General features: G+C 45.6%; 1 protein-coding gene across 7 annotated transcripts in view; it reads right to left on the bottom strand.

Moving 5' to 3' along the window:
- Positions 1 to 359: 359 nt before the first annotated feature.
- CFAP74 (cilia and flagella associated protein 74) overlaps positions 360 to 21630 on the bottom strand; it is a 36805-nt gene continuing 15534 nt past the window's right edge. For 2 of the 7 annotated variants that reach the window (XM_069035023.1, XM_069035024.1), the window contains exons 19-39: positions 20656 to 20768; positions 20066 to 20188; positions 18948 to 19069; positions 16265 to 16393; positions 13200 to 13287; positions 12671 to 12844; positions 11332 to 11465; positions 10451 to 10727; positions 9874 to 9981; positions 9089 to 9234; positions 7738 to 7872; positions 7246 to 7355; positions 6836 to 6909; positions 6476 to 6595; positions 6084 to 6236; positions 5649 to 5778; positions 4963 to 5117; positions 3988 to 4126; positions 3082 to 3203; positions 2536 to 2670; positions 360 to 835 (exon numbers count right to left, since the gene is read on the bottom strand). In XM_069035023.1, coding sequence (XP_068891124.1) covers positions 722 to 835; positions 2536 to 2670; positions 3082 to 3203; positions 3988 to 4126; positions 4963 to 5117; positions 5649 to 5778; positions 6084 to 6236; positions 6476 to 6595; positions 6836 to 6909; positions 7246 to 7355; positions 7738 to 7872; positions 9089 to 9234; positions 9874 to 9981; positions 10451 to 10727; positions 11332 to 11465; positions 12671 to 12844; positions 13200 to 13287; positions 16265 to 16393; positions 18948 to 19069; positions 20066 to 20188; positions 20656 to 20768 — 2801 coding nt within the window. In that variant the 3' untranslated portion in view covers positions 360 to 721. Of the gene's footprint in view, positions 836 to 2535; positions 2671 to 3081; positions 3204 to 3987; positions 4127 to 4962; positions 5118 to 5648; positions 5834 to 6083; positions 6237 to 6475; positions 6596 to 6835; positions 6910 to 7245; positions 7356 to 7737; positions 7873 to 9088; positions 9235 to 9873; positions 9982 to 10450; positions 10728 to 11331; positions 11466 to 12670; positions 12845 to 13199; positions 13288 to 16264; positions 16394 to 18947; positions 19070 to 20065; positions 20189 to 20655; positions 20769 to 21630 lie in introns of those variants that run through there. The other 5 variants (XM_069035025.1, XM_069035027.1, XM_069035026.1 and 2 more) reach the window with 5 other exon arrangements.

Genomic DNA, 21630 nt, shown 5'->3' with positions numbered 1-21630 from the left:
GCTCCCTCCATTCTCCAGCTCTGCACTTGCCCTGAACCAGCTGCTGCTTCCTGACAGAAGTTACACCTGCAGGGCATTCTGGCTTCCCCAGAACAGCAGGATTCTGCTCTCAGCCAGAATTCAGCAGAAGGCAAATACAGAAATGCAAAGTTCCTGGACAGCCAGGATTTCTGGCAAGTGTCTGCCCAAATCCATGGTACAGCATAGGAATATTCCCCTTTGACCAAGTGTTATCAGGCAGATTTGACTGTACATTGTAAAAGTCACTGCCCAAATGATTTGGAGAAGGCTTGAATAAGAAACTTTATTCTGATTATAAAAAAGTCAAAGTTTTTTCAAATACTATAAAAAGCATCCGAAATTGGAAAAGATAGAAACTCACCTATGTGGATGTAAACCAGATACTCCTCCTGATGGAACGCCCACCTTTGGGAGACATGGGATTAACAGCAGGTATAGCTGCTTGGGGCCCTCAATAATTCTTTCTTGTAACACAAGATTATTGTCACAGAATCAGCTGGAAAAGGAAGCTACTGGCACCAGAGTTTACAGAGAACTTTGGGGGAAACAGAGCAGAAATGTTACATGGCCCTTCCTTCCCACATCCCTGCTGCCCTCACTTATTTGCAACAATCTCAAAATCTTCCCATGTTTCCCCAGAGATCCAGGGATTTCCCAGTATTATAAGCATCCATCTTCCTTTCCATTCGGCCTGGATCCCTCAGTCAGTGGCAGCAGATGCAGACACAACTCTTGCCATGAAGAGGACTCGGTAGGATTCCGTAATGTCACCTTTTACAGTCAGGAGGGCTGACACAAGTGGGGGGTCACTGGTCTGCAGAAAGAACCACACACAAAACCAACCTGGTGTTTTGGACATAGGAGCCATGAGTCAATCACCTTCTAAACTCTATCTCACATCTCAGTGTTCAAGGTACCAGTTATAGCTCCAGGTGACAGGTTACAGCCTGTGTTGGCTCCTCTCTACCCCCAAGTGATGCTCATGCAGCAGCCAGTGAGGTATGACAGTGACTCAGCATTCTGTCCCCAGAGTGCCACAGAGACTGTCCCCACGTCACAGCCACGGCAGCTGGGCACAGAGCAGCAGCAGAGCTCCCAGAGAGGCCAGGAAGGAAACAGATCCTGTCAGTCCCCCAGTGAGTGCTCAGTGTTGTGTAAGAACCAGGGGTTACCAAGAGGCATGATGTGGACTGGATTCATCCTGCCAGGAACTCTGCTGCCTCTTTCTGCATGTGATGGCAGAAATCTTTTAATTTTGGAACCAGCTACTCATTCTGCCATCCCACACATGGGGAGTCAATTCCTCCAGTCTCCATGAATGCCCGAGGATGTGAATCAGGAAGGGCAATCACAGCCCCGTGGAGTTGTTGGGACATCATATCCAACTTCTACACTACAAGGCACAAGTAGCCAGGGCAATGGGGCTCCTAAAGCGGAGAATCCAAAGGCCCCACTGATGTCCAGGAATGTGCCAAAGGAAAGGCAGCCCATGGCTGAAGAAATGGGAGCAGAGTTGTAGAGTGACCCGTGTAAAGTCAGTTCTGTGCTGGCAGGGCTGCAGCGATTTTGTCCCAGGGCCCTACAGAGCTCCCTCAGGACATCAGAGCCTGTGAACAGCAGCAGCACTTTGGCCTTTGGGCTCTGTAACAGTGACCTGGAGGAAGGGATTCCAAGTTCTTTGGGATACAAGTGGCTCACCCCTGTCCTTGTCACCACACAGCCCAGTGCAGCCCTGGGGAGGCAGGAAGGCTCCAGATCATCCCATTGTTCCCAGCTTCTGTTCCCACTGGGGTCTTTGTACCAGCCCTGCTCCCTCAGGGACTACACACGAGCTGTCACCCGGCTGTGTCCGAGCCACCTGTGCTGCCCACACCCAGCAGCTGCTGTGGGTCACACCCCAACAGGAGCTGTGGGTGACAATCCAGCATGAGCTCTGGGTGACATCCCAGCTGTGGGTCACACCCCAACAGGAACTGTGGGTGACAGTCCAGCATGAGCTCTGGGTGACATCCCAGCTGTGGGTCACACCCCAACAGGAGCTGTGGGTGACAATCCAGCATGAGCTCTGGGTGACATCCCAGCTGTGGGTCACACCCCAACAGGAACTGTGGGTGACAATCCAGCATGAGCTCTGGGTGACATCCCAGCTGTGGGTCACACCCCAACAGGAACTGTGGGTGACAGTCCAGCATGAGCTCTGGGTGACATCCCAGCTGTGGGTCACACCCTAGCAGCAGTTGTGGGTCACACCCCAACAGGAGCTGTGGGTCACAGCCCAACGGGAGCTGTGGGTGACAATCCAGCATGAACTGTGGGTGACAATCCAACAGGAACTTTTTGTGACAATCCAACAGGAGCTCTGGGTGACACCCCAGCTGTGGGTCACACCCCAGTAGGAGCTGTGGGTCACAGCCCAACGGGAGCCCGTTGTCACAGCGCTGTGAGCCCTGTGTGACACCCGCCCGGCCCGTGCTGTGACACCCGCCGGAGCGCGGTGCCGCGGCCGTGCCTCACCTGCAGGTCGGCAGGTGGCACCCACGAGACGCCGATGCGCCTGAGCTGCCCGCGCTCCAGGGCTCCTTTCGGGCCGTCCAGGGCGAACCCGGCCCGCTGCAGCTCCGGAGCGTTGTCCAGGCTGAACTCCACGGCCTGGCACAGACACGGCACAGTCACACCTGGGCCTCGGAGGCGGCACTGCCCCTGCCCGAAGTGCCCTTTGAAACTCCAGCTATCCACTGTGGCATTCATTGTGTCACCTTGTCACAATATACTCCATTAAAATAACAGGATCAGAGCTGTAATTCAGTTCTGGGCTCCAACTTCTGTGTTTCAGGATTGGGGAAGCAAACCGCTAAATTTTGTTGCTAATTCCTTATATTAGCCCCTGAAAAAAGAATCTTTTCAAACACCGATGCTTTTATAATGTAAAATTTACCAGAAACCCTAAAAGCTGTATTTTTTAATTTGTGAATTTTGGACAGAAGGAAGGGGCAGCCCTTTGCACACTGTCAGGATCCCCTACAGCACCTGGCACAAACCTGCAGGTTTTATTTCCCTCACCTTCTTGGCTGCCAGCAGAGGACTTTGCATGGCCCCAACGGTGAGCTCTGCCCTGGCTGGCTCTGCTGAGCCCTCCACGTACTCCAGGAGCAGGAGAAGGGACCTCACTGCTTCTTGTGGCCCTAAACAAACAGCAACCAAGTCAGCTTTGAGACAGTGAAAACGGAGCCTTTGGCAGTTTGGAACCAACACAAATTGCACCAGGATGGTTCAAAACAATGTGATGTGGCAAACTCAGGAGTTGGCACAGATAAAGAGATCCCTTTACAGAGTTAGTGAGGAATTAAGGAAAAGGAAGGTTTGGATAATTTGCAATTTTAAACTGCAATTGTTACTTGTTTATCAAGTTCCAGGCTTGTTTTCTAGCCTGTGGAACACACCTCTGTGTACTTTATTCCTGTGTCTGTGTGTGTGCTTGGAATTATTTACAGCTCAGGAGTTAGGAGCTGCTTGCATCCTGTCTCTGAACACAGATCCTGTCCCAAGGAATTAAGGAAGAGTAACTTCAAACCCCTGAAAGCTTCATTACAGGAAAAACAGGAGAATCCAGGATATGTGATTATATATGGAATAATTTCCTAAACATTTAATACACCTCAGAGAAGTGGCAGAAAGCAAATGTATCTTAATTCTTCGTAGTAGTATTACATTATAATCATTTTTGCAGGGAAGTTGCAGAGGTGGAAGATCATCGTTAAGACAAAACTGCATTAAAATGAAGAGAAAAACTTTCCTTATGAGAAAGTTTCTTGCATTTTTTGTGTATTATGATTATATGCTGTACCATAACGCTTATTTTTTCTGATTCTGGAAAAATTGTCTTTAATTTCCTTTTTCTTAAAGGAAGAGGAACGTTCCCTTATCTTATCCCTCCGTGTTCCATAATAAACAGTGGTGGCTTTTTACCTCTTTCCCGTGCTTTCTGTGATGCCACAGGTGAGGTCACAGCCAAGGACTCCACGGGCACATCCAGGGGCACTCCCCCCTCCACAAACATGGGGTGATCACGGGCTGCACCCTTCAGCTGGATCTCGTGGGCTGTTTGCTGGGTGAGACAGAAAGTCCTGGATGCAGGTGACAGCTCAGGTCACCTGAATGCCACTGGCACCTGACCCAGCAGCACCAGGAAATCGTGGCATCACCTCCCATGTGAATGATCCCAACGATCCTGGGCTCTAATGCAGGAATTCTGCATCTGCCCCTGGGCCTGCCCACTCTGGCACTTCTGTTTTAAACAACCTGGGAAATGTGCCTCAGGAGGAGACTGGACAAACTATTTCTACAAAAGCCACTAAAAGAGGCAAAACTTCTCTGTTGCCAAACTTGGGTCAAGTGTGCGTTCACCTTCAGCTTATCCCGATGTGCATTCCTAACTGCAATCCCAGAGCTGGCAAGGAGAGGAGCAGCTCTTGCTCAGCCCCAGCCGCGTTTGCAGTGCTGCTGCTGGGCATTAGTGGTCACTCTGCACCAACTTTTGGTGTCCTGGCCGGAGCCAGGGCTGCCCGTGGCGCGGCCACCTGTGCATCCGGCCGGAGCATCCCAGGGCAGCTCCACTGATGGAACCTGGCACTGAGCGGCTGCAGGAGCAGCTCCCTGGTGCTCCTGCTCCTGCCAGGCCGTGCTGGGCAGGTGGGGCTCCCCTCTCCCCTCTGCTCTGCCATTAAATGCTCCCTGCAGGAGTCCCCTTGGAGCTGTGCTCAGCTCCCATCACCTCCCGAGCACGCCCTGGGAGAGGACAGGGACAGACCCCAAGTCACTGTTGTCATCAATTAATAACTGAATATCTAAACCTAAAGAAAGTCAGAAGCCCCAAAGCTGCCCTCTCCTCCCTACTCAGTTCATCCAATATTTACACTATTTTCATAATCCTGATTGTCTCACCTTGCCAAAGAGCAGAACCTTGAGACGGTCGGAGTAGTAGAGACTTTCATGATCAGGGCTGAAAGTAACAACAAAATCCTGGCTCTCCCCAGCCTCAATTTTTCCTTCTGTTGGAGAGACACTGAACACACTGAAGCCATTATAGTTCTGTGTTCCTGGTAAACAAAAATGAGGATACAGATAAAAAAGGAGGACAGCTCCGTTTTACTTCTTCATAAATTTTAAACCCATTTAATTTTTGTGGGAACAGCAAATAAATAAGAGCTGATACATGGCTTTGCAGCAAAACAGGGTGTTAGGAACACCAGAGAAATCCATCCATCAGTTTGATGCATTCATCTCCAGAGGAACTGAAGCAACATCACCAAACCCTTCCTATATTCTTTACAGAGATGGACATCTCTAAATGTAATATTTAACATGCAATTACAATGTGGGTTTATTTAGATTTTAACACTGATATCTCCTTACTTGTGGGTATTTTCTTGGGCTGCATAAATTTACAGCTCCCCATATTGAAAGCATTATTACAGCTCCTACTGGGAAGCAAAATGAGGTCTTTAATTTCAGGGCTGTGATGCCCCAGGTGTGACAGTTGTGTGGATCTAAGAGGACACAGCAGTGCTGCTTTACACCTCCTGAGTCTTTAGCACAGGAAAAAGAGGGAAGAATAAAAGAAAGTTTACCAACAATCTCTGTTCTCTGCACAGAGGATGTAAGAAAGGATGGAATTTTCTGCCGGTCTCTGTCCCACGCTGGTGAGAGCGACTCCAGTTGTACGGAGAACGGCAGGGTCAGGGTGGAAGTGTTCTCTATCTGGTGACATTCATTCACACAACAGCATTTGCATTAAGGAAATTGATTCTCAGGCCTGTAGGATCCATAGTTTGCAAAGTGGCTGAATTTATTTTCTGCATTAGTGCAGCTCTGTGTCCCCAGATGCCACCAAAGGCACAATTAGTGCTGCCCATAACGTGTCACACCAAGCCCCGCCCTCCCCATCAAATACTGGACTTTGGTTATTGACACACTTGGACAAAATCTGGGAGGAGACAGTTTATGTTGTCTTCCTCCTTACAAAAACTCCTGCTGTACTTTGCAGTTCTGCACAGAGATCTTACCTTGATTGTGGACGTCACTGTGTCCCTGGCCATGACATATCCCATGTCCAGCACCTCTCCCACGGAGCACACAGTGCTTGGCATCACCCCGTGCCCGGAGAGGCAGAGGCTGAGGTTGGTTTTTGCCACCTGGATGTCCAGAGTTTCCAAGAACTGCCCAGAGGGTGCCTGGGTTAGTCCATCTGCTGAGGGAATCCCCACCCCTCCAGCTGACCCTCCCAAATGACCATCCCAGAACTCCTGGGTTTAGGGCACAGACAAAATCCAAATGTTGGGACAGGGAACAAAGGTTTTCTCCTTGTTCTCATTGTTATCTCCTTGATAACAAGTGTGTGCTACACACCCCTCACATCTCTCCTCTTTTCCCCACTGCTGTTGTGTCTTTTACTCACCCATTTATCCTCCCTTGGACAAAAAGAGATGATGAGGGGTTTACTTTCACCTGGCTCAAGCATTCCAACTGCTCTGACCAACAGGAAGGGGCCATTGGGATTCAGAACTGAGAATCCCAGCTAAAATGGTGCAACTCAAGGAAAAAATTCCATAAAGATTGAGAAAAAATATATGAGAACAGATTCTACGTATTGTTTGTATGCCTTTGGTCTGAACTAACCATCTACAGCTTTTGAGAGATCAGTAACTCAAGAGAGAAGATGAGCTGGTGCTTTGGTGTCCAGCAGTTCCTCCTGCATAGACAGAGTCTGATTAAGCAGAGGCTGAAGGAAGAGCTCACGTGCTCCAAACAAGGATACTTCCAGCTTCCCTGGAGAGATGTTTTCTATTGTAATTCTCTTCATCATTCTTTGGCCTGCAAGGAATGAAAACACTTCCCAAAGTGAGGATGCTCATCCCTGCTCTCCCACTCCTCCCCTTTACTCCTGCTCCTGCCTGGGCCACTCAGCCCAGGCCTATGGCTATGGCACTACTCAAAGCTCACCAAAATGCTTTCAGATTTGGACAGTCCCTTCTGGAGCTTCCAGGTCCATGTTTGGGGATCAGATCTGCTCTTTGATGGGCCTCAGCTGGCCAGAGGCTCCCTGTTTTCCACCTAAATACCCACTAAAGGCTAATTTCTATCCTGACTTTTGAAAATGCAAAACTCTGCTCGGAAGAACTCACCATCAGAGAGAAACCACTCAAAATCAGAATTCAAATTCCATACCTACAGAAATGTCCCCAAAATTGGCCACGTTGTTCCCGGTGTCGGAAGTGATCAGAACCGGCGGGGCTACAGCGGGGCAGTGCAGCTCCAGGTACAAGGTGTTGTGAGGGCTGGAGAGAGAGCAAAGGGGTTTAGGGAGCAAAAGGGCAGAGCTCTGGGATCACACAGAGATCCCAACTACTGCCAGGGATCTGCTCTGTCACAGGGTGTCGCTGCTCTGGTGTGACAGCACAGCACAGGGCTCGGTGACTGAGTGACTGTGCCTGAGCAGAGATGAGCTACAGCTGCCTCAAAGTTTTCACACAATTATTCCTTCAGCTGCTTTGATATTCATGTGTTTGATTCTTATCCAACTGGTGGGCTGGGAGCATGAGTTTCTACCACTGAGCTATGAAGTAATTAAGATCAGAAAACAAATTTCTCCCCCAAATGAATAAATTAGCAAGCCCACCATTTCCCCCTCACATCTCTGGGTTATCCAGCTGCACCCACCTGCAGGTTAAGTTCCCAGAGCCCTCCTCTCCAGTGGCGTGGCCACTTGCAACAAAGCATGGGATGATGTATTTGTTAAAGCTGCCTCTGAAACTCCTCGTCAGGGAAGCCTGGGCTGCCCTATAAGAATCAGAACTAGAGAATCCAGGAGTAAGAATTATCTCAGTGAGTGACAGAGCAAGAAAAAGATCAAATAAATATCTGCTGAGCTATTTGTGATAATTGTTTCTTAGTCACACATTCAAAATTGAATGTAACAGTGAAACTAAATGACTGTCAGTAGTGGACCCACCCTACAAAGTGGTTGGCTTTTGTTGCCAAAAGAGAATAAAAATGAAGAACCCAGTTAACAGATGTTACCCTAAAGATTGCAAAAACCTCAATACAATTTCCTTTGGTTGAATACATCAAGTACTCCTTTGGTTGAGTACATCAAGTGTCTTCCAATACTTCTACATCATTTCAGTGACATGTAAGTAAACACACAGGATCACATTGCTCTAATGCAATACTAGGTAATACTTCTAAAATAGGGATCTTATTTTTATGATCTCTAGTGAAAGTATTTAAAAATTATAATTAATGGATTGCAATGAACATGGGATTTTAGTAAAAGATATCAAAACATCCAGTACAGCCAAATGCCTGGTCCTGAAGTATGTACTTACTTCCAAATACTTCCAAATTCCTGAGACTGGGCAGAAGTGTGGCTCTGAGAAGTTGAATTACCTGCTATACAAGGGCCCTCAAGTATCAGATTTTGCATGTGAGTCTCCCAACCTCCAGCCAGCAATGCTGTTGATGTCAACTCTCCCTGAGGGGCTCACACTGCACAGGGACTGCTTCAAATACACATTTTCCAGCAGCATTTCACTGCCAGCACTGACGCTGACCATGACTAATGTGCTGGACTGTGTAAGCCCTCAAATTAAAAACAAAAATTACTCCCTGCTGTGGATTTGGGCCATCAGCTGGTTCTAGTACATCTGTTCAGAAAAAGGTTTTTTGAGTAGTTTCTGTTGGTCCCCAAGTTGAGCTTTTCAGCTGCCCTTTCCATAAACCCCGTGTTGGCTCAGCCCCATCCGCCCGCACAGCCCCAGCTCCTGCTCCCTGACAGATTCTTTGAAGTCTTCAATCCTTCTGATGCATAAAGGGATTCTTTGCCTCACATGAGAGGGTACAGCTGTGTGGCTCACAAGCAGCACTAATTTTGGAAACAGCCTCTGCAACACAGCTGAAGCTGTTCCCTCTCCAGTTTGCTCTCTTGTCTACCTACAGCTTTAGTAGATTTATTAAACTACTTCTAAAGAGAATGTTGTCTGTGTAGTACAAGATGCTTCTGTTGACTTACTCAGGCTTTAACTCTTCGGGTTTTGGCTCTTTAGGGCTATTTACAGCAGTCAGGCTTTTCCTGCTTCCAGCCTTTCCTCCAGGAATGGAAACACTCGATTTCTTTTGCTCTTTCTTTGCATCTTTCTTCTTTTTGCCCAGTGGAGACTGAGTGGGACCAAGACAGGAGTGAGCAAAGGCACAGCCCTGGCCCAAGGACACAGAGCAAGGAGGGGACACAGAGCAGGGGATAAGGGACAGCAGGATTATGGTGACAGCCCACAGACACAGTAGCTACGAAAGACAAATTTCCATTAATGTAAAATAAAAAAATTAAGTTGAAATGGACATATTTTACCACCTCTTAGAAGAAGAGGTCTCCTCTTGGAGCAGATGAGTAGAAGTCTGTATCTCATGGGAATTTATCTCATAATCAGAGACAACCACAGGTGCTCACATAAATTAACTGACCCAAGGGTTGCATATAAAGTCCGTGGATGTTATAAATCCGCAGGAAGTGTAGAAGCTTTTTTTTTAAAAGAGTATTGCAGTTGGAATTTGCAATAAAACCCTCTAGTAATACTTTGGAAATTGTGAGCATGCAATTAAATTATTGCTCAGTGAACAGGCCACACATTCAGTGCACCAGCACAGTCACACTCTCACTCTTTACAGGCAGGTCTTGCATGGACCACGAGCTTGGGCTTCATTAATATGCATATAATTTTATGATAAAAATACCATCCAGAGAAACAAATATCTGGAAGTGACAGACCAGCAGCATGTGCTGTTCTTAGCATTTCTTACTTGTACTCCTGCCTCTGGCACAGCTGCTGTGCTGAGCCTCCGCGCTGCCTCTTCCCCGATTTGCTGATCCGACAGCGCCGGGCTGAAGGACACTCGGATGGAGCTTTTCTGGGAATGTGAGAGCACACACAGGAGTGAGGGCACAGCTCAGCCCTCAGGCACGTGTGACACCTACAGAGCTCAACAGGAGCACAGGAGCAGCACAGAATCCACACATCCAGTACACTGCTGCTCTAAGTGAATCACAGCATCCTCGGGATAAGGGCACTCACAGCTTTTTTGGAAGTCCAGGATGTTACACTGGGCTGGGTTTACATGACCAATACTTTTGATATTTAAACATTCTTCAGCTAAATCACAGTGACAACACTGGGGACAGAACACTCCCATAAGGCATTAGCCAGATTTGGTGCTTAACCCTCCTGTGTGATCTAAAACATTCTTTCAAACAATACAAAATATTCCAGCTATTCTAACAACAACTGATGTTTTGAGCTTTGTTTACAAGTGACAGCCTTTGTAAGGATGCAGATGATCAAAGATTTGGCAGAACACCCAACATTTAAAGTGAATTTACCTGCCCAGGCAGCACAGTTCCCACAGAAGGTGTAACAGTCACAGGACAGTCTCGGGGCACGTGGAACTCAAAGGAAGTGGGGCCAACTGGGACAGGGTCCCCACTGCCAATCCGTGGGACGGGGTGAGTGAGGGGGTTCCCATCCACATGGGAATTGATCACATCCAGAGTGGCTGAAGACATGGAGTTCAGGGCTGTAGCAGCAAACTGAACCAAGGAATGAGACAATTCAAGAGGTGGGTGGACTCCAACTGCTTTGCATGACAGCTTGAATTGTCTAAAAATAAACACATGATAAATTGTCTCAGCATAAAATAGTGTCTTAATCAGCCCGGAAAATAGGGAGCTAATCCTGTAGTCCCTATTTAAGCAGAATTTCAAGCTTGCAATGGGAATTTTGCCTAAAGATGAACAATAATACTATCTATTTTTAATGCACAATTGGCCAGAGTCCCTGCTTGAATTCTTCCTCTGTGAACTTCTGGAAATACATCCAGTCAAATCAAAGTTTATGCCATCATTATTGCAGTAGCATTGGCTTAATGTATGAAGCATTTTTATAAAAAAGAATTCCTTCAGTAATTGTGCTGAAAAGCAGCAGAGAACTGCAGGTTGAGGGGTTGGAGCTTGGCTGTGGGACAAGGATAAACTTGAGGAGGGGGGTGGGAAAAGTCATCTCAGTAAAGACAGACATGTAAACCAAGGATGAAACCAACTGAGCTGAGCAACTCTTGCAACTGGAGAATTCCCACCTTCCTCACGTGCTTATCCCAGCCTCACCTCCCCAAAGCAGGCAGGGATTTAATTTCTGATCTGGGTCAACAGTGGGAGCCCAGTGTGATTCATGTTTTAGCTCCTCTGCTGTCCATCCATTAACACACCTGTTGATCTCTGTCCTGCACGTCATCTCAAAGCTGTACTCTTTTGCCTTGGTGGCTTTAAAGATTATGTCCAGTGTCAGGCTTTCCAGGGGAAGAATAATTCCAAATCCATCGTTGGGTTGAACTTCAACAAACTTTAAAATGGCAGGATAAGAAATCATTAGTTAAATTATCCGTTTATTAATAAATTAAAATAAGACATTATTGGAAAGATTAAAAAAATTTGTTATCAAATGTGGAACTGTCAGGAAAAGAAAAACTTTCCAGGGAGAAGTTTTTATCTGAGTCAGTGCCCAGAGTCTGAGGGGCAGAGTTCTCATCTCAAAGTAACTCAAAAGGCATTAAAACCATTAACTCAGATTTCAGGAGAATCCCTTCCCCAACTGTGGAAATCACCTTGCCCTAATGTTTATTTACTCTCCATAGCCAACTGACTGAAATATGATAAAAATCCCAGCAGCTGCCCCATGTCTTTGAGGGCTGATTCCTGTCTGAGGCACAGACACCACAGGGACAGGAGCAGTTCCACATCCACAGCTGTACAGTGGCTTGTGCTTGAGCTGAAGATGATTCAAGAAAGTCTCCCCATCACACTTTAGGCTCCTCAGGAAACACATGCTGAGAAGTGAAACTTTCATGAAGCTGAAGTTAACAATTTCTTTTAGCTACTCCTTGATTTTAATCCCTAAACCAGCAGAGAACAGGACAATGCCTATTTACCTGCCAGGTTCCTCCAGCTCTGATGCCAGTCTGCCCCAACCATTTCACACTGTGATCACCCTGCTATTATGGAGCTTGAGGAACCAACTTTGTGCCAAAAATTATTTAGGACACCCAGCCTACATGAACCCAGCAGCTCCTGTGATTAATTCTGTGCCTCCAAAAGTCACCCAGAAAGTGCCCAGGCATGGCTCCGGATGGTTCCCAAGGAGCATTTTAAAGACAAAGCCTTTGGGCATTTGGTGCAAAGTGGGCACATTCCTCAGCCTCAAGGCCACAGCCACAGCCCCAAGCCTGTTTTATTTAATGGTAAAAGTGTCCTTGGTGTTTTCTTAGGAGATCTCTTGGTGTAAAAACCCAGGAATTCTAATAGGAAAAGGTGAGGAACAGGAAAATCTCCTCCCAGGTGTTTGCACTGCTTGGCAAATGCAGAGGGTGTCACCCACAGTGAGATTCACACACTCCAGGACAGAACCAACCCGGGTGCCTCCACAGGAGCAGGATTCCCATGGGCTGCAAGAACCAGTCATGGTTTATTTACACTCACACTGGAACACGTTCCCATGACACTGAAATCTATTTTGACAGCAGAGGGGGTGTGTGTGGGATAAGTCCGTACCTCTGGCAGTCCCACAAATCCAAACTCCTGTGGCAAGATGGATTTGTTTGTGAGGATGACATTTGCCTGCACAGCTTCATAGATCGTGCAGTATCCAAAGTTGATCTGTGCTGGGCTGATTTCCAAATCAGAAGTAGTAACAATGGCATGGACAGTAAAATTAACTTTTATAGCCTGAAACAAATGCAAGAGCACAGGATAAAAACCTCCATCTGTGGGTTGTAAGGACAGGATTGAAAGGATTGAAATTAAATATCCTCCAAAAGGAAAAGTGCAAGAAAAAGTTACTCTGTCCCTTGACAGTAACATGAGATCAGCACTGAGGAGAAAGGATTTGACTTTCTGTATTGCAAACGTGACAAGAAAAAATGATCAAATCTGTATTAGTACTTTAAGCATCTTTTACTATTATCACAGAACCTCAATTAGTTAAGAACTAATCTAAAATTAGGTATTGTTAAGTGAACATTCATTAATATAATTTACATAAACTGTCAGTCTGATAATCAGCATCACAAAAATCTCTAACCTTGTCCACGAGCAGGACTGTCACTGGGACCTCCAGGATTCCTGTCTCTGCATTGAAATAGCTCCCTGCATCTTCAGGAAGGGACTGCCTGAAAATCCAAAAGTACAAATCCAAAGTACAGTCAGTGCCATTAAAACATTCTATTTTCTCACTAAGGGAAATAATAAACTTTTGATGGATTATTTCTGAACAGAAAGAACAACAAACTGAATTTTGTTACTTAAGGGCCAAAAGTTTTATTTTTCACAGCTTTTAATCTTAATTTAATTCCCCTCAAATAAGAGGATTCACCTGGTTTAGCATCAACTCCAGTTCTTCACTGAAGGGAAGTCTCATTAAAATTTTGCTTGCAAGACAAATGCAAGTATTAGAGAAAATGGAAAAAGAATGGTGGAAGAAAATGCCAATTAAAAATTATTGACCTGTGAAGTCCCACCTCCTGGCCAAGGGAAAGAAGATGCAGTCAGGTCAAGAATATTCTGGATTTGCCCCAGATTTCCTTCAGCCTGGCATCCCCAGGCAATGCTCTGAGCAGGAGGGCACGGGCTGCAAGGCAGTGATGTCAGAATGATTGACCTTGTACAGTTTTTTTGTTTGTTTTTAAAGACAGGATTTTGGACATGCAGGATTTTAAGGGAGGTCACAGAGGTGAACATCCATTTATCCTTTTTAAAAAATGCCATCCAGTCATTTAAAATTCTGAAAAATTAAAAGCTTACTCTTTAATCAGAATATAAACCCTGTGCATCTCTGCTGCAGCCCCAGCACGTCACCAACCCAGCCCAGGCAGTGGCTCCCTTTGACCACTGAAGTTAATGATCAGCCTGAGAGCCACTTTGTATCCCAAGGCAGAGACATGAAGTGAACAAACCTGGGGCCCAGCAGTGCCTGGTTACAGACCAGCTGAAGAATTTATAAGGAATATGCAGCTTTTCTGTAGGTGAAGCAACTTGCTGTCACAAGCTCCATTTCAGAGCTTCAAGCCAAGACAATACAAACCTGGAGCATTTTTAGCTCTGCTGCACTATTTTTATCTCAGAGCACCAGAGTGAGTTGCTTCCTGTTCTTGGGTCTCCACAGTGCTCATGTTCTACTACTACTCATGGAATTAATGCAACTCTTTAATGTATTGTTAAAGAATAAAAGTAACACCCACTCAGTCACCATGGTGATCCAATATCTTGCTGTTATTTTGCAATAAGGGTGATGTTCAAAGGTGTTGGGAAGTTCTTTACAGATAGAACTGGGGTTAAGTATAAGGGAGGAGTAGAGCATCAGCTTTCACTTTGTCACAGGACATCTGAATAGCAGAAGAAATTAATCTATTTCATAATAATCCAGAGGGGAAAGAAAATACTTGTAACTGTACGGACACAGGGATGGACTCTAAATTAGCTGCTGTGCCTCGGGGAAAAGGTCCTGGAATCCTTCAGAAAGTTCTCTGAAAATGGCACAATTAAAGAGAAGCACAAAAGACAAATCAGATTTAGACTGCCAGTACCTGCAGGACTAGTTCCAAATGCAGGGAACTACAGGATGTGGTGTTTGGGAATTCTGAAAGGCACCAGAGTAGAGAACTTGCCTTCAACTAAACAGGAAATGTTGGCTTCAAACTCCCAGCAGCTGGGTTTTGGAACACCTGCCCGAGCACATCCCTGTCCACAGAACCCTCGGGAGAACTTCCCGAGCCTTCAGGCAGCTCCCTGCTCTCTCAGCACTGCTGAGTGGGGGCTTCTTTTCCCTTTGGTGTCACTGTTAATTCCCTTGGGTGGAGCACTATTACTAGAGCTCCTCATGGCAGCTCAGGGAGAGGCCCTCACGGGAATGTGTCACTGGCTCAGTGCTTCCCCGCGGCTCCCAGCTCCGCGCCGCACGCGCTCCCCCCCGCATTAGGTCTTTAAAACTGATCTGTACCCTCAAACAGCCAGATACTTATTCTGTGTGTCAGAAATGCCTTAATCTCATCAAATCTCCTTTCTAAAGCTTCCCTGTTTTTTAAAGGAAGATTAAGGTTCTAAATCCAAGCTCTGCTTCCATCCACTCGGAGAGGGTAACAGTGCTTCGCAGCAGCTGAAGCTGAGGAACTGAAATATGTCATCATGTTACTGTTGTTGTAATCTGATGGGATTTGAGATGCTGCAAGAACTGTAAATACTTTCAGTTTTTTGAATACTAACCTGGTGAAAATTTTGCCATCAGTGATTAGACTCTCAGGGTTGAATCCAGAGGTGCTGAGCACATCTGTGAGAACTCAAACATCCATGGGACTAAAAACCCACATCAAAGAAGCAGCAGGTTTGCAGCAGCAGTCAAAGCCAAAGCCATTGAAGTATTTGGCTGTACACCAAAATTAATTCCATATGTCATTAATTACTTTTTGAAAAGAAATGTCCTGCTGAATTCCTTAGGATGGCAATGATGAGGTAAATAAAATTAACAGTGGTTGATGGGAGCTTTGGTATTTAAATTTTTATAAACTGGAATTGTTTCCTATCACTGAGCTATGTTTGTATTTGTAGATGTATCATAAAATGGAGATGCAAAATTTGCTGGGATAAAGCTTTTAGCATCATGAGATGTTACATAAAACACCATGTGAAATTCAAGATCAATACCTTCATCATTTGGAGAAAAATGTACCTGGGGAGGAGGGATATGGACAGGAAGCCCAACCACTCTCACCGTAATTAGCAAGCACAGGAGTTCTTGTCAGAAATTATTCAATCAGTGATCCATGAAGCAGCCACCTGCCTCAATAACCTCCCTCCTGGACAAGAATAGCTTCCCACAGAACGGGAGCAGCCTACCAGGAATGCGAGAGCTCGGATTGTCACAGCGCTGCTGCCACCACAGGGAGGGCATTGCCTCACAGCCCCGGCAGCCAAGTTCATTTCCTCCTGGAGCATCTGGCAGCTTCCAGGGGGACAGGGGGGAGACCAGACCTGCACTGCAGCAGCACTGCGAGGTCAAGCCTGGACAGCAGGAGGGAACAACAACCCTGCTCAGCTTTTCCACTGACACTGTCTGAAATCCTGAGAGATTAGAGTTGGATTAATGTTGGTTACCTGGGCAGGAACCTGAGCTGTGCACTGAAGGATGACTGAGCCTGGATGTAGCCTGTTTTTGGAAGCAGCTCCATGTGCTTGCTCAATTCTCTGCACACCTCAAACTTCAAACGCAGCGTGGTTGTTGCTCTGCAAACACATCAGACGTGCTCAGGTGGCTTTGAGGCCACTTCAGCGACTCTGGAGTCTGAGCCCTCCTGCCCCCACCCCTGCTTTGTAATCAGAACAATCCCAAGCTTCCTTTGAAAATGATGGGCATGGAAAGCTGCTACAGCAAGTTCACACAGTTGTGTTCTCTTTTAAGTACAGAAAACAAGACTTGGAAGTTCTGTAACAAACCCAGCTGCAGTGCAAACAGTGCACAGACTGATCCAAACAGAACTGTCAGAGCTCAGCACAGTGCTAAGTCAGGTCGGGGGGAGTCAAGGCCAAGCTGTTGTGAAATACCAGCAAATTATTTGCTCCTAACATACACTGGCTCTATCTGGATCAATAGGATGACTGAACCCTGGTGGCTGCTTTAAACAGATGTAACCTGTCCTCCACCAGCAGAGATTCTGCAGGGCTGGAAGTCACAGCGTGGCTGAGCTGGTCCTGCCAGCTCCTCTGCTAAACCTTGGGATCAATTTGCCCTAGGAATGGTACACTGGAAGCCAGGAATCCTCTGCCTGTCTACTGAATTCTGGCCCCATCATAGCACAGCAGTAGCCATGGATCATCCCCTGCTTTGGAATTTTATGCCTAAGTGCAAAATTGCCGAGCAATTTACAAATATTTCAGCTTGTCATTCTCCTTCCCCTGGACTGGTTTCCAAGCTGTCAGGCCAGATGGTCTCCTCTAAATCAACAGCTACAGCAAGTGGGGTTGGGAGCCTGCAATGATTTCTGACTGTTGACAATCTAAGAGAATTATATACTACTTCATTAAATCAGTGCAGATTATAACCTGCCAAAGAAATTACTTTTCAAAATGATTTCTATTGAACATGATTCTGATAAGACACTTTCACCCTTTATGCTGCTTATTTATGCTGCCTGATTACCAGGGTCTTCATGACCAGAAAAAAACCCAAACCAAAAACCCAGAACAAAACCAGTATTAACAATATTTTACAATTCACCAGAGTTTGCTGGGACATTCCAGTGCCAGAAGTATCTGACTCACTTGGAAACTTTATCTTCCCCTTGTGCCACAGCCTACAAGTCACAGCCAGTGGGACACAGGCAGGCTCCAGGAGGAATCCTCCTCCTGACACACCACAGGGAAGTGTCAGGAGCTCCTGGAGGGAGAAACTGCTCAGGCCACAACAGGATGAAATCAATCCACTTTTGCAGGATAAAGAGTTGACACATTATATTCCTGCACATGAAATACACTGAATTCCAGCCCACCTGACTGTATAACAGGCAATTTTTCCTAATTATGGAAATTGTGTGATAAATCAAAGCCTTGACTTGCCAAGGTGCCAAGGACAGGCTACTACAGATTAAGTGCTCTTAATTTAGTGAAACTTGGCAAAGGATCAGCAGGATTTTTCCCTCAGTTAAGAAGTTTTGCCCTAAGCAATTTGACAGCTTCTATCTTTGGGATCCCCTTGAACTCTTAAGTTTTATTAGGAGACTTATTCTGCTTCTATACTTATAAGTTTTATCCCTGGGTTATCTAGACCAAGTAAAATCACTTACATAACAACTTGTGCTTGTCATATCTGTAAGCTGAATTTCTGAGATAACAGCTTTACTCATTTCTTTCCAACTGTGAAGAATCTCTGCAGTCTTTAATTCTGGTAAGAGGTTTAGAATGGATGCCTTCCGCAGAACCAATCTCTCCCCCACCCTCCCACAAACCCACCCAATCCTATTGAAATAGCCTCTAAGAAATGCAAATTGTTAAAATAAGAATTCCATAGTGACTGCATTAGGTGAAGGGAAGACACCCAGCACCTGAAGACAATTAAATGTTCTCATAACTGCTTTTTAATAGCAGGAAATCTCCAGAAGCCAAGGAGCTGGAATATTCCCTTTATATCACAGTGCAAACAGAACCAGTCCTCAGACATGACTGACTTGGACTCTGAAACACCCAGATATTTTTCCCCTGTCAGTCACTGTCTGGTCACCCTCTGGGTAACCAGAGGGATCTGTCCCTCCAGTGCAGTGCTTAAGGCCTGCACAGGTCAGGAAAAGCTGCACCTTTCCCATTTTAGAGTGAATGCAATAGGACTGACATGATTTATCCAGCATCTAATCCCAGGTCTGGAAAGACTCCCAATAAAAAGCACAGCTGGCATGAAACTGGCTTGCACACCGTAAGCCCCCCCAGGACTTTAACTGAATGCAAAATAGCTGAGAAACAACAAAATATTCTTACATAAAATTTCCTGGCTAAATCAACCCAATGTGCACTTAATTTTAGACACATTTAATCTCCCTAAACGTTTAGTGTGCAAATTCCACATGAGGTGTGGATTTGCTGTTCCCTAGGGGTTTCACAGCTCTCCCTAAGAACAGGAACAACACAGGGAATCTGGTAGGAGTGAGAAGGTGTGTGGATACTTCACAGCTCGGGCTGGTGTTGGGGGTCTGGGATTGCAGGATGCCCAAGCCCAATTTCCAGAGCCCAGAGGGCTTTCAGGATGTGCCCCTGCAGTGCCAAGGCCAGAGCCACCCCCAGGGCAGCTCACCTGCTCCGCACCTCGACGCTGTCCTGGTACAGCCGCTCGTACAGGCAGATCCTGAGGTCCACGCTGGGCTGGGGCACCCAGATGGGCACATCCACAGAAACTCCAATGGCACTGAAGTTCAGCTGGCAGGGCAGGAATGGCAGGGGATTAGTTCTGTTAGTCTCAGGGTCTCAATGACTTACAGCAAGAATTTCTGCTATAAATACAGCAGAATAAAATATTTTATTATTCATATTGCAACAGGTTCTTTAATTAGGCAGACCTAGGAAAATCATCTGCAAAGTAAACCCAAGATGTTACAGTGCCCCAGCAGAAAAACACAATTATACTTTGGTTTGGATTCTCTGACAGGGAACATGAAAGAAGAGCATCTGCCCATGATACTGAAAAGAAGTATTTGAAGTGGCTTTAGCTGAAGTGAATGGGCCCCAATCCAGGCTCCCCCGGGGCTGCAGCTCGTTCAGCCAGCACAGAAATGCAGTGAAGGCAGCACAGGGCTGTGCTTCCTGCAGTGACCCGGCTCTGGCACCAGGGCCCACAGAGCTCAGCCCCGGAAAAGCTGATCCTGGAGGAGAAGGTGCCCACAGGAGCCTCAGCAGGTGTCTGCAGCTCCTTCTGCAGCCTGAGGGAGAGCCAAGACTGGCTACTGAGCTTCTGGGAAGTTTGTCTTTATTTTTTGGCAAGCTTCTATGAACTTTTCCAAGCAGAATTTGGCTTTCAATAAAATTTAGAATCACAATATGCTGAAGTGGTAACTAAAGTTGTCATCTCTTCCAGCTTTCACACATCAGCTTCACTACTGCCTGCTAAATAATTCCAATTCTGATAGATCAGAAAGAAAATAAACTATGTGGGTTGGGAATAAGGGAGAATACTTCCACATTTGTTTCCAGGACATGAGATGTTTTCCAATATGATGCCTGATAAAATGGGAATATCAGGATTATTTGCATAGAAATTTAAGAGAATGAGCAGGTTTAATAAACATCCTGCAGCAGAAATAAGAGCTATGACTTAGAGAGTTACCTCCCATCAAACTACCTAATACATAATTCTTGAGAAAAGCACCAATCAGAAGATTTTAAACTACTCCACACGTTTTGAAGCAGGTCACTCACTGGTTTGCAGTCTGGGTTGTCCAACACAATCACAAACTCTGCCCTCACATCTCCAGGGACAGCTGGGACAAACAGGACTGGAATTTTCACTGAGCTGAAGGGTCCAATCTCACCCTCAGTTACCTGAACAACAACAATGAAACTCTAGGAATTGCACTGAAATAAAGAGGCTGTGCATACTCACTAGACTCACTCTGCTACACCTGGTTTGTAACTAAATTGAACTCACTATGCACAGGAAAAATCAGAACATTAATATGGCTCAAATCTGACATTTCCCAGATATTCTTCCTGCACCTCCTTGTGTGTTGTCACCAGACCTTGTTTAACCACAGAACCACACAGCAGAAAAAAAGAGTTAAACACTGGGAAATGGGAATGTGCACAGAACCTTTCAGCTCAAATATGTCTCTATAGATCAAAGGAAAGGGGAAAAGTGTGCTGTGATTTCATTTTAAGAATTAACTGTGACACAGTGATGTCCAGTGAGCTTGGAATGACCATGTACTTAAGCATTTCTCACCAGAGCAATTTATTTGATGTAGGCTCAACCTAGTGAAATCTTGTCTGGATCTCAGGATATTCATTACCTTTCCAAGCATAATTTCAACTGGTATTTCTTTGGGAGAAAGTTCCACTAAATTATCTGCATTGTCTGTGTCCAGATCTGATCTGGTATTTAATTCTCCTTGGCCAAGTTGTTCTGGGGAAAGAAACAAACACAAAACACAACAAAATGCTGGATGTGTGTGATCAAAAAAAATCCAACAATGCACAAGTACATTAATTTGGGTCAATATTGCAAATCCAGGCATGTATAGCAGTGATGGGAAAATTGGAATGTCTGGAAGGAAATATTCTTTTGGCCATCCAGCTTTAGTCTAGTTTGGAATTCTACCTGAGGCACCTGAGCCTTCCACTACTGAGTAACAACATTAAAGGTTCATTGGGACAAGGTCTGTATTGGAGACTGGTACATCCAAAATGCAGAGTCAGCTGGAAGTGGGGTTGGGCTTCAAGAGCAACTTCAGTGGGATAATGCAGCCAGAAGGACCTGTAAAAACCACTCACAACCTTTTCATGGAACTTTCAACTTCCTGAAATTGAAATGATCAATATTGGGAAGAAATGTTAAAGAACATAGATAAGAAAGAAATTAAGTCTTTCTTCTGTAAGACTGGATTTTATTAAGCACATAGTAAACATTAGGAATGAGATGGAAAATGTCTGAGGAGGTTCATCTTTCTGCTTCCTTGTTCCTAGAATTACAGACTATAAAAATAAACCTGTCATGTGGATTGCTATTCTGAGAAGTGGGGATTCAGTTGCTGAGACAAGGATGATGTTAACAATTTTGCAATTTCTGAAGCTGGTTGGGTTCTGTGTTCTTCTGAGACTGAATTGTTGATCACTAATGAGCAGTGAGGTTCTCTGCTGCTTTTGATATAATGGTGTCAGGACATTATTTTTAGTCATTTTCTGTGAGGCAGCATACAAAGAAATATAACATTACTCCCAGAGTGATGAGCTACTTAATTTACTGAGTAACTTTGCAAACTGAATTG

This window comes from Aphelocoma coerulescens, chromosome 21 (genome assembly GCF_041296385.1).
Source record: "Aphelocoma coerulescens isolate FSJ_1873_10779 chromosome 21, UR_Acoe_1.0, whole genome shotgun sequence".
NCBI lineage: Eukaryota > Metazoa > Chordata > Aves > Passeriformes > Corvidae > Aphelocoma > Aphelocoma coerulescens.
Note: the sequence above shows the minus strand (reverse complement) of the source record. Positions and strands in the feature narration are given on the sequence as shown.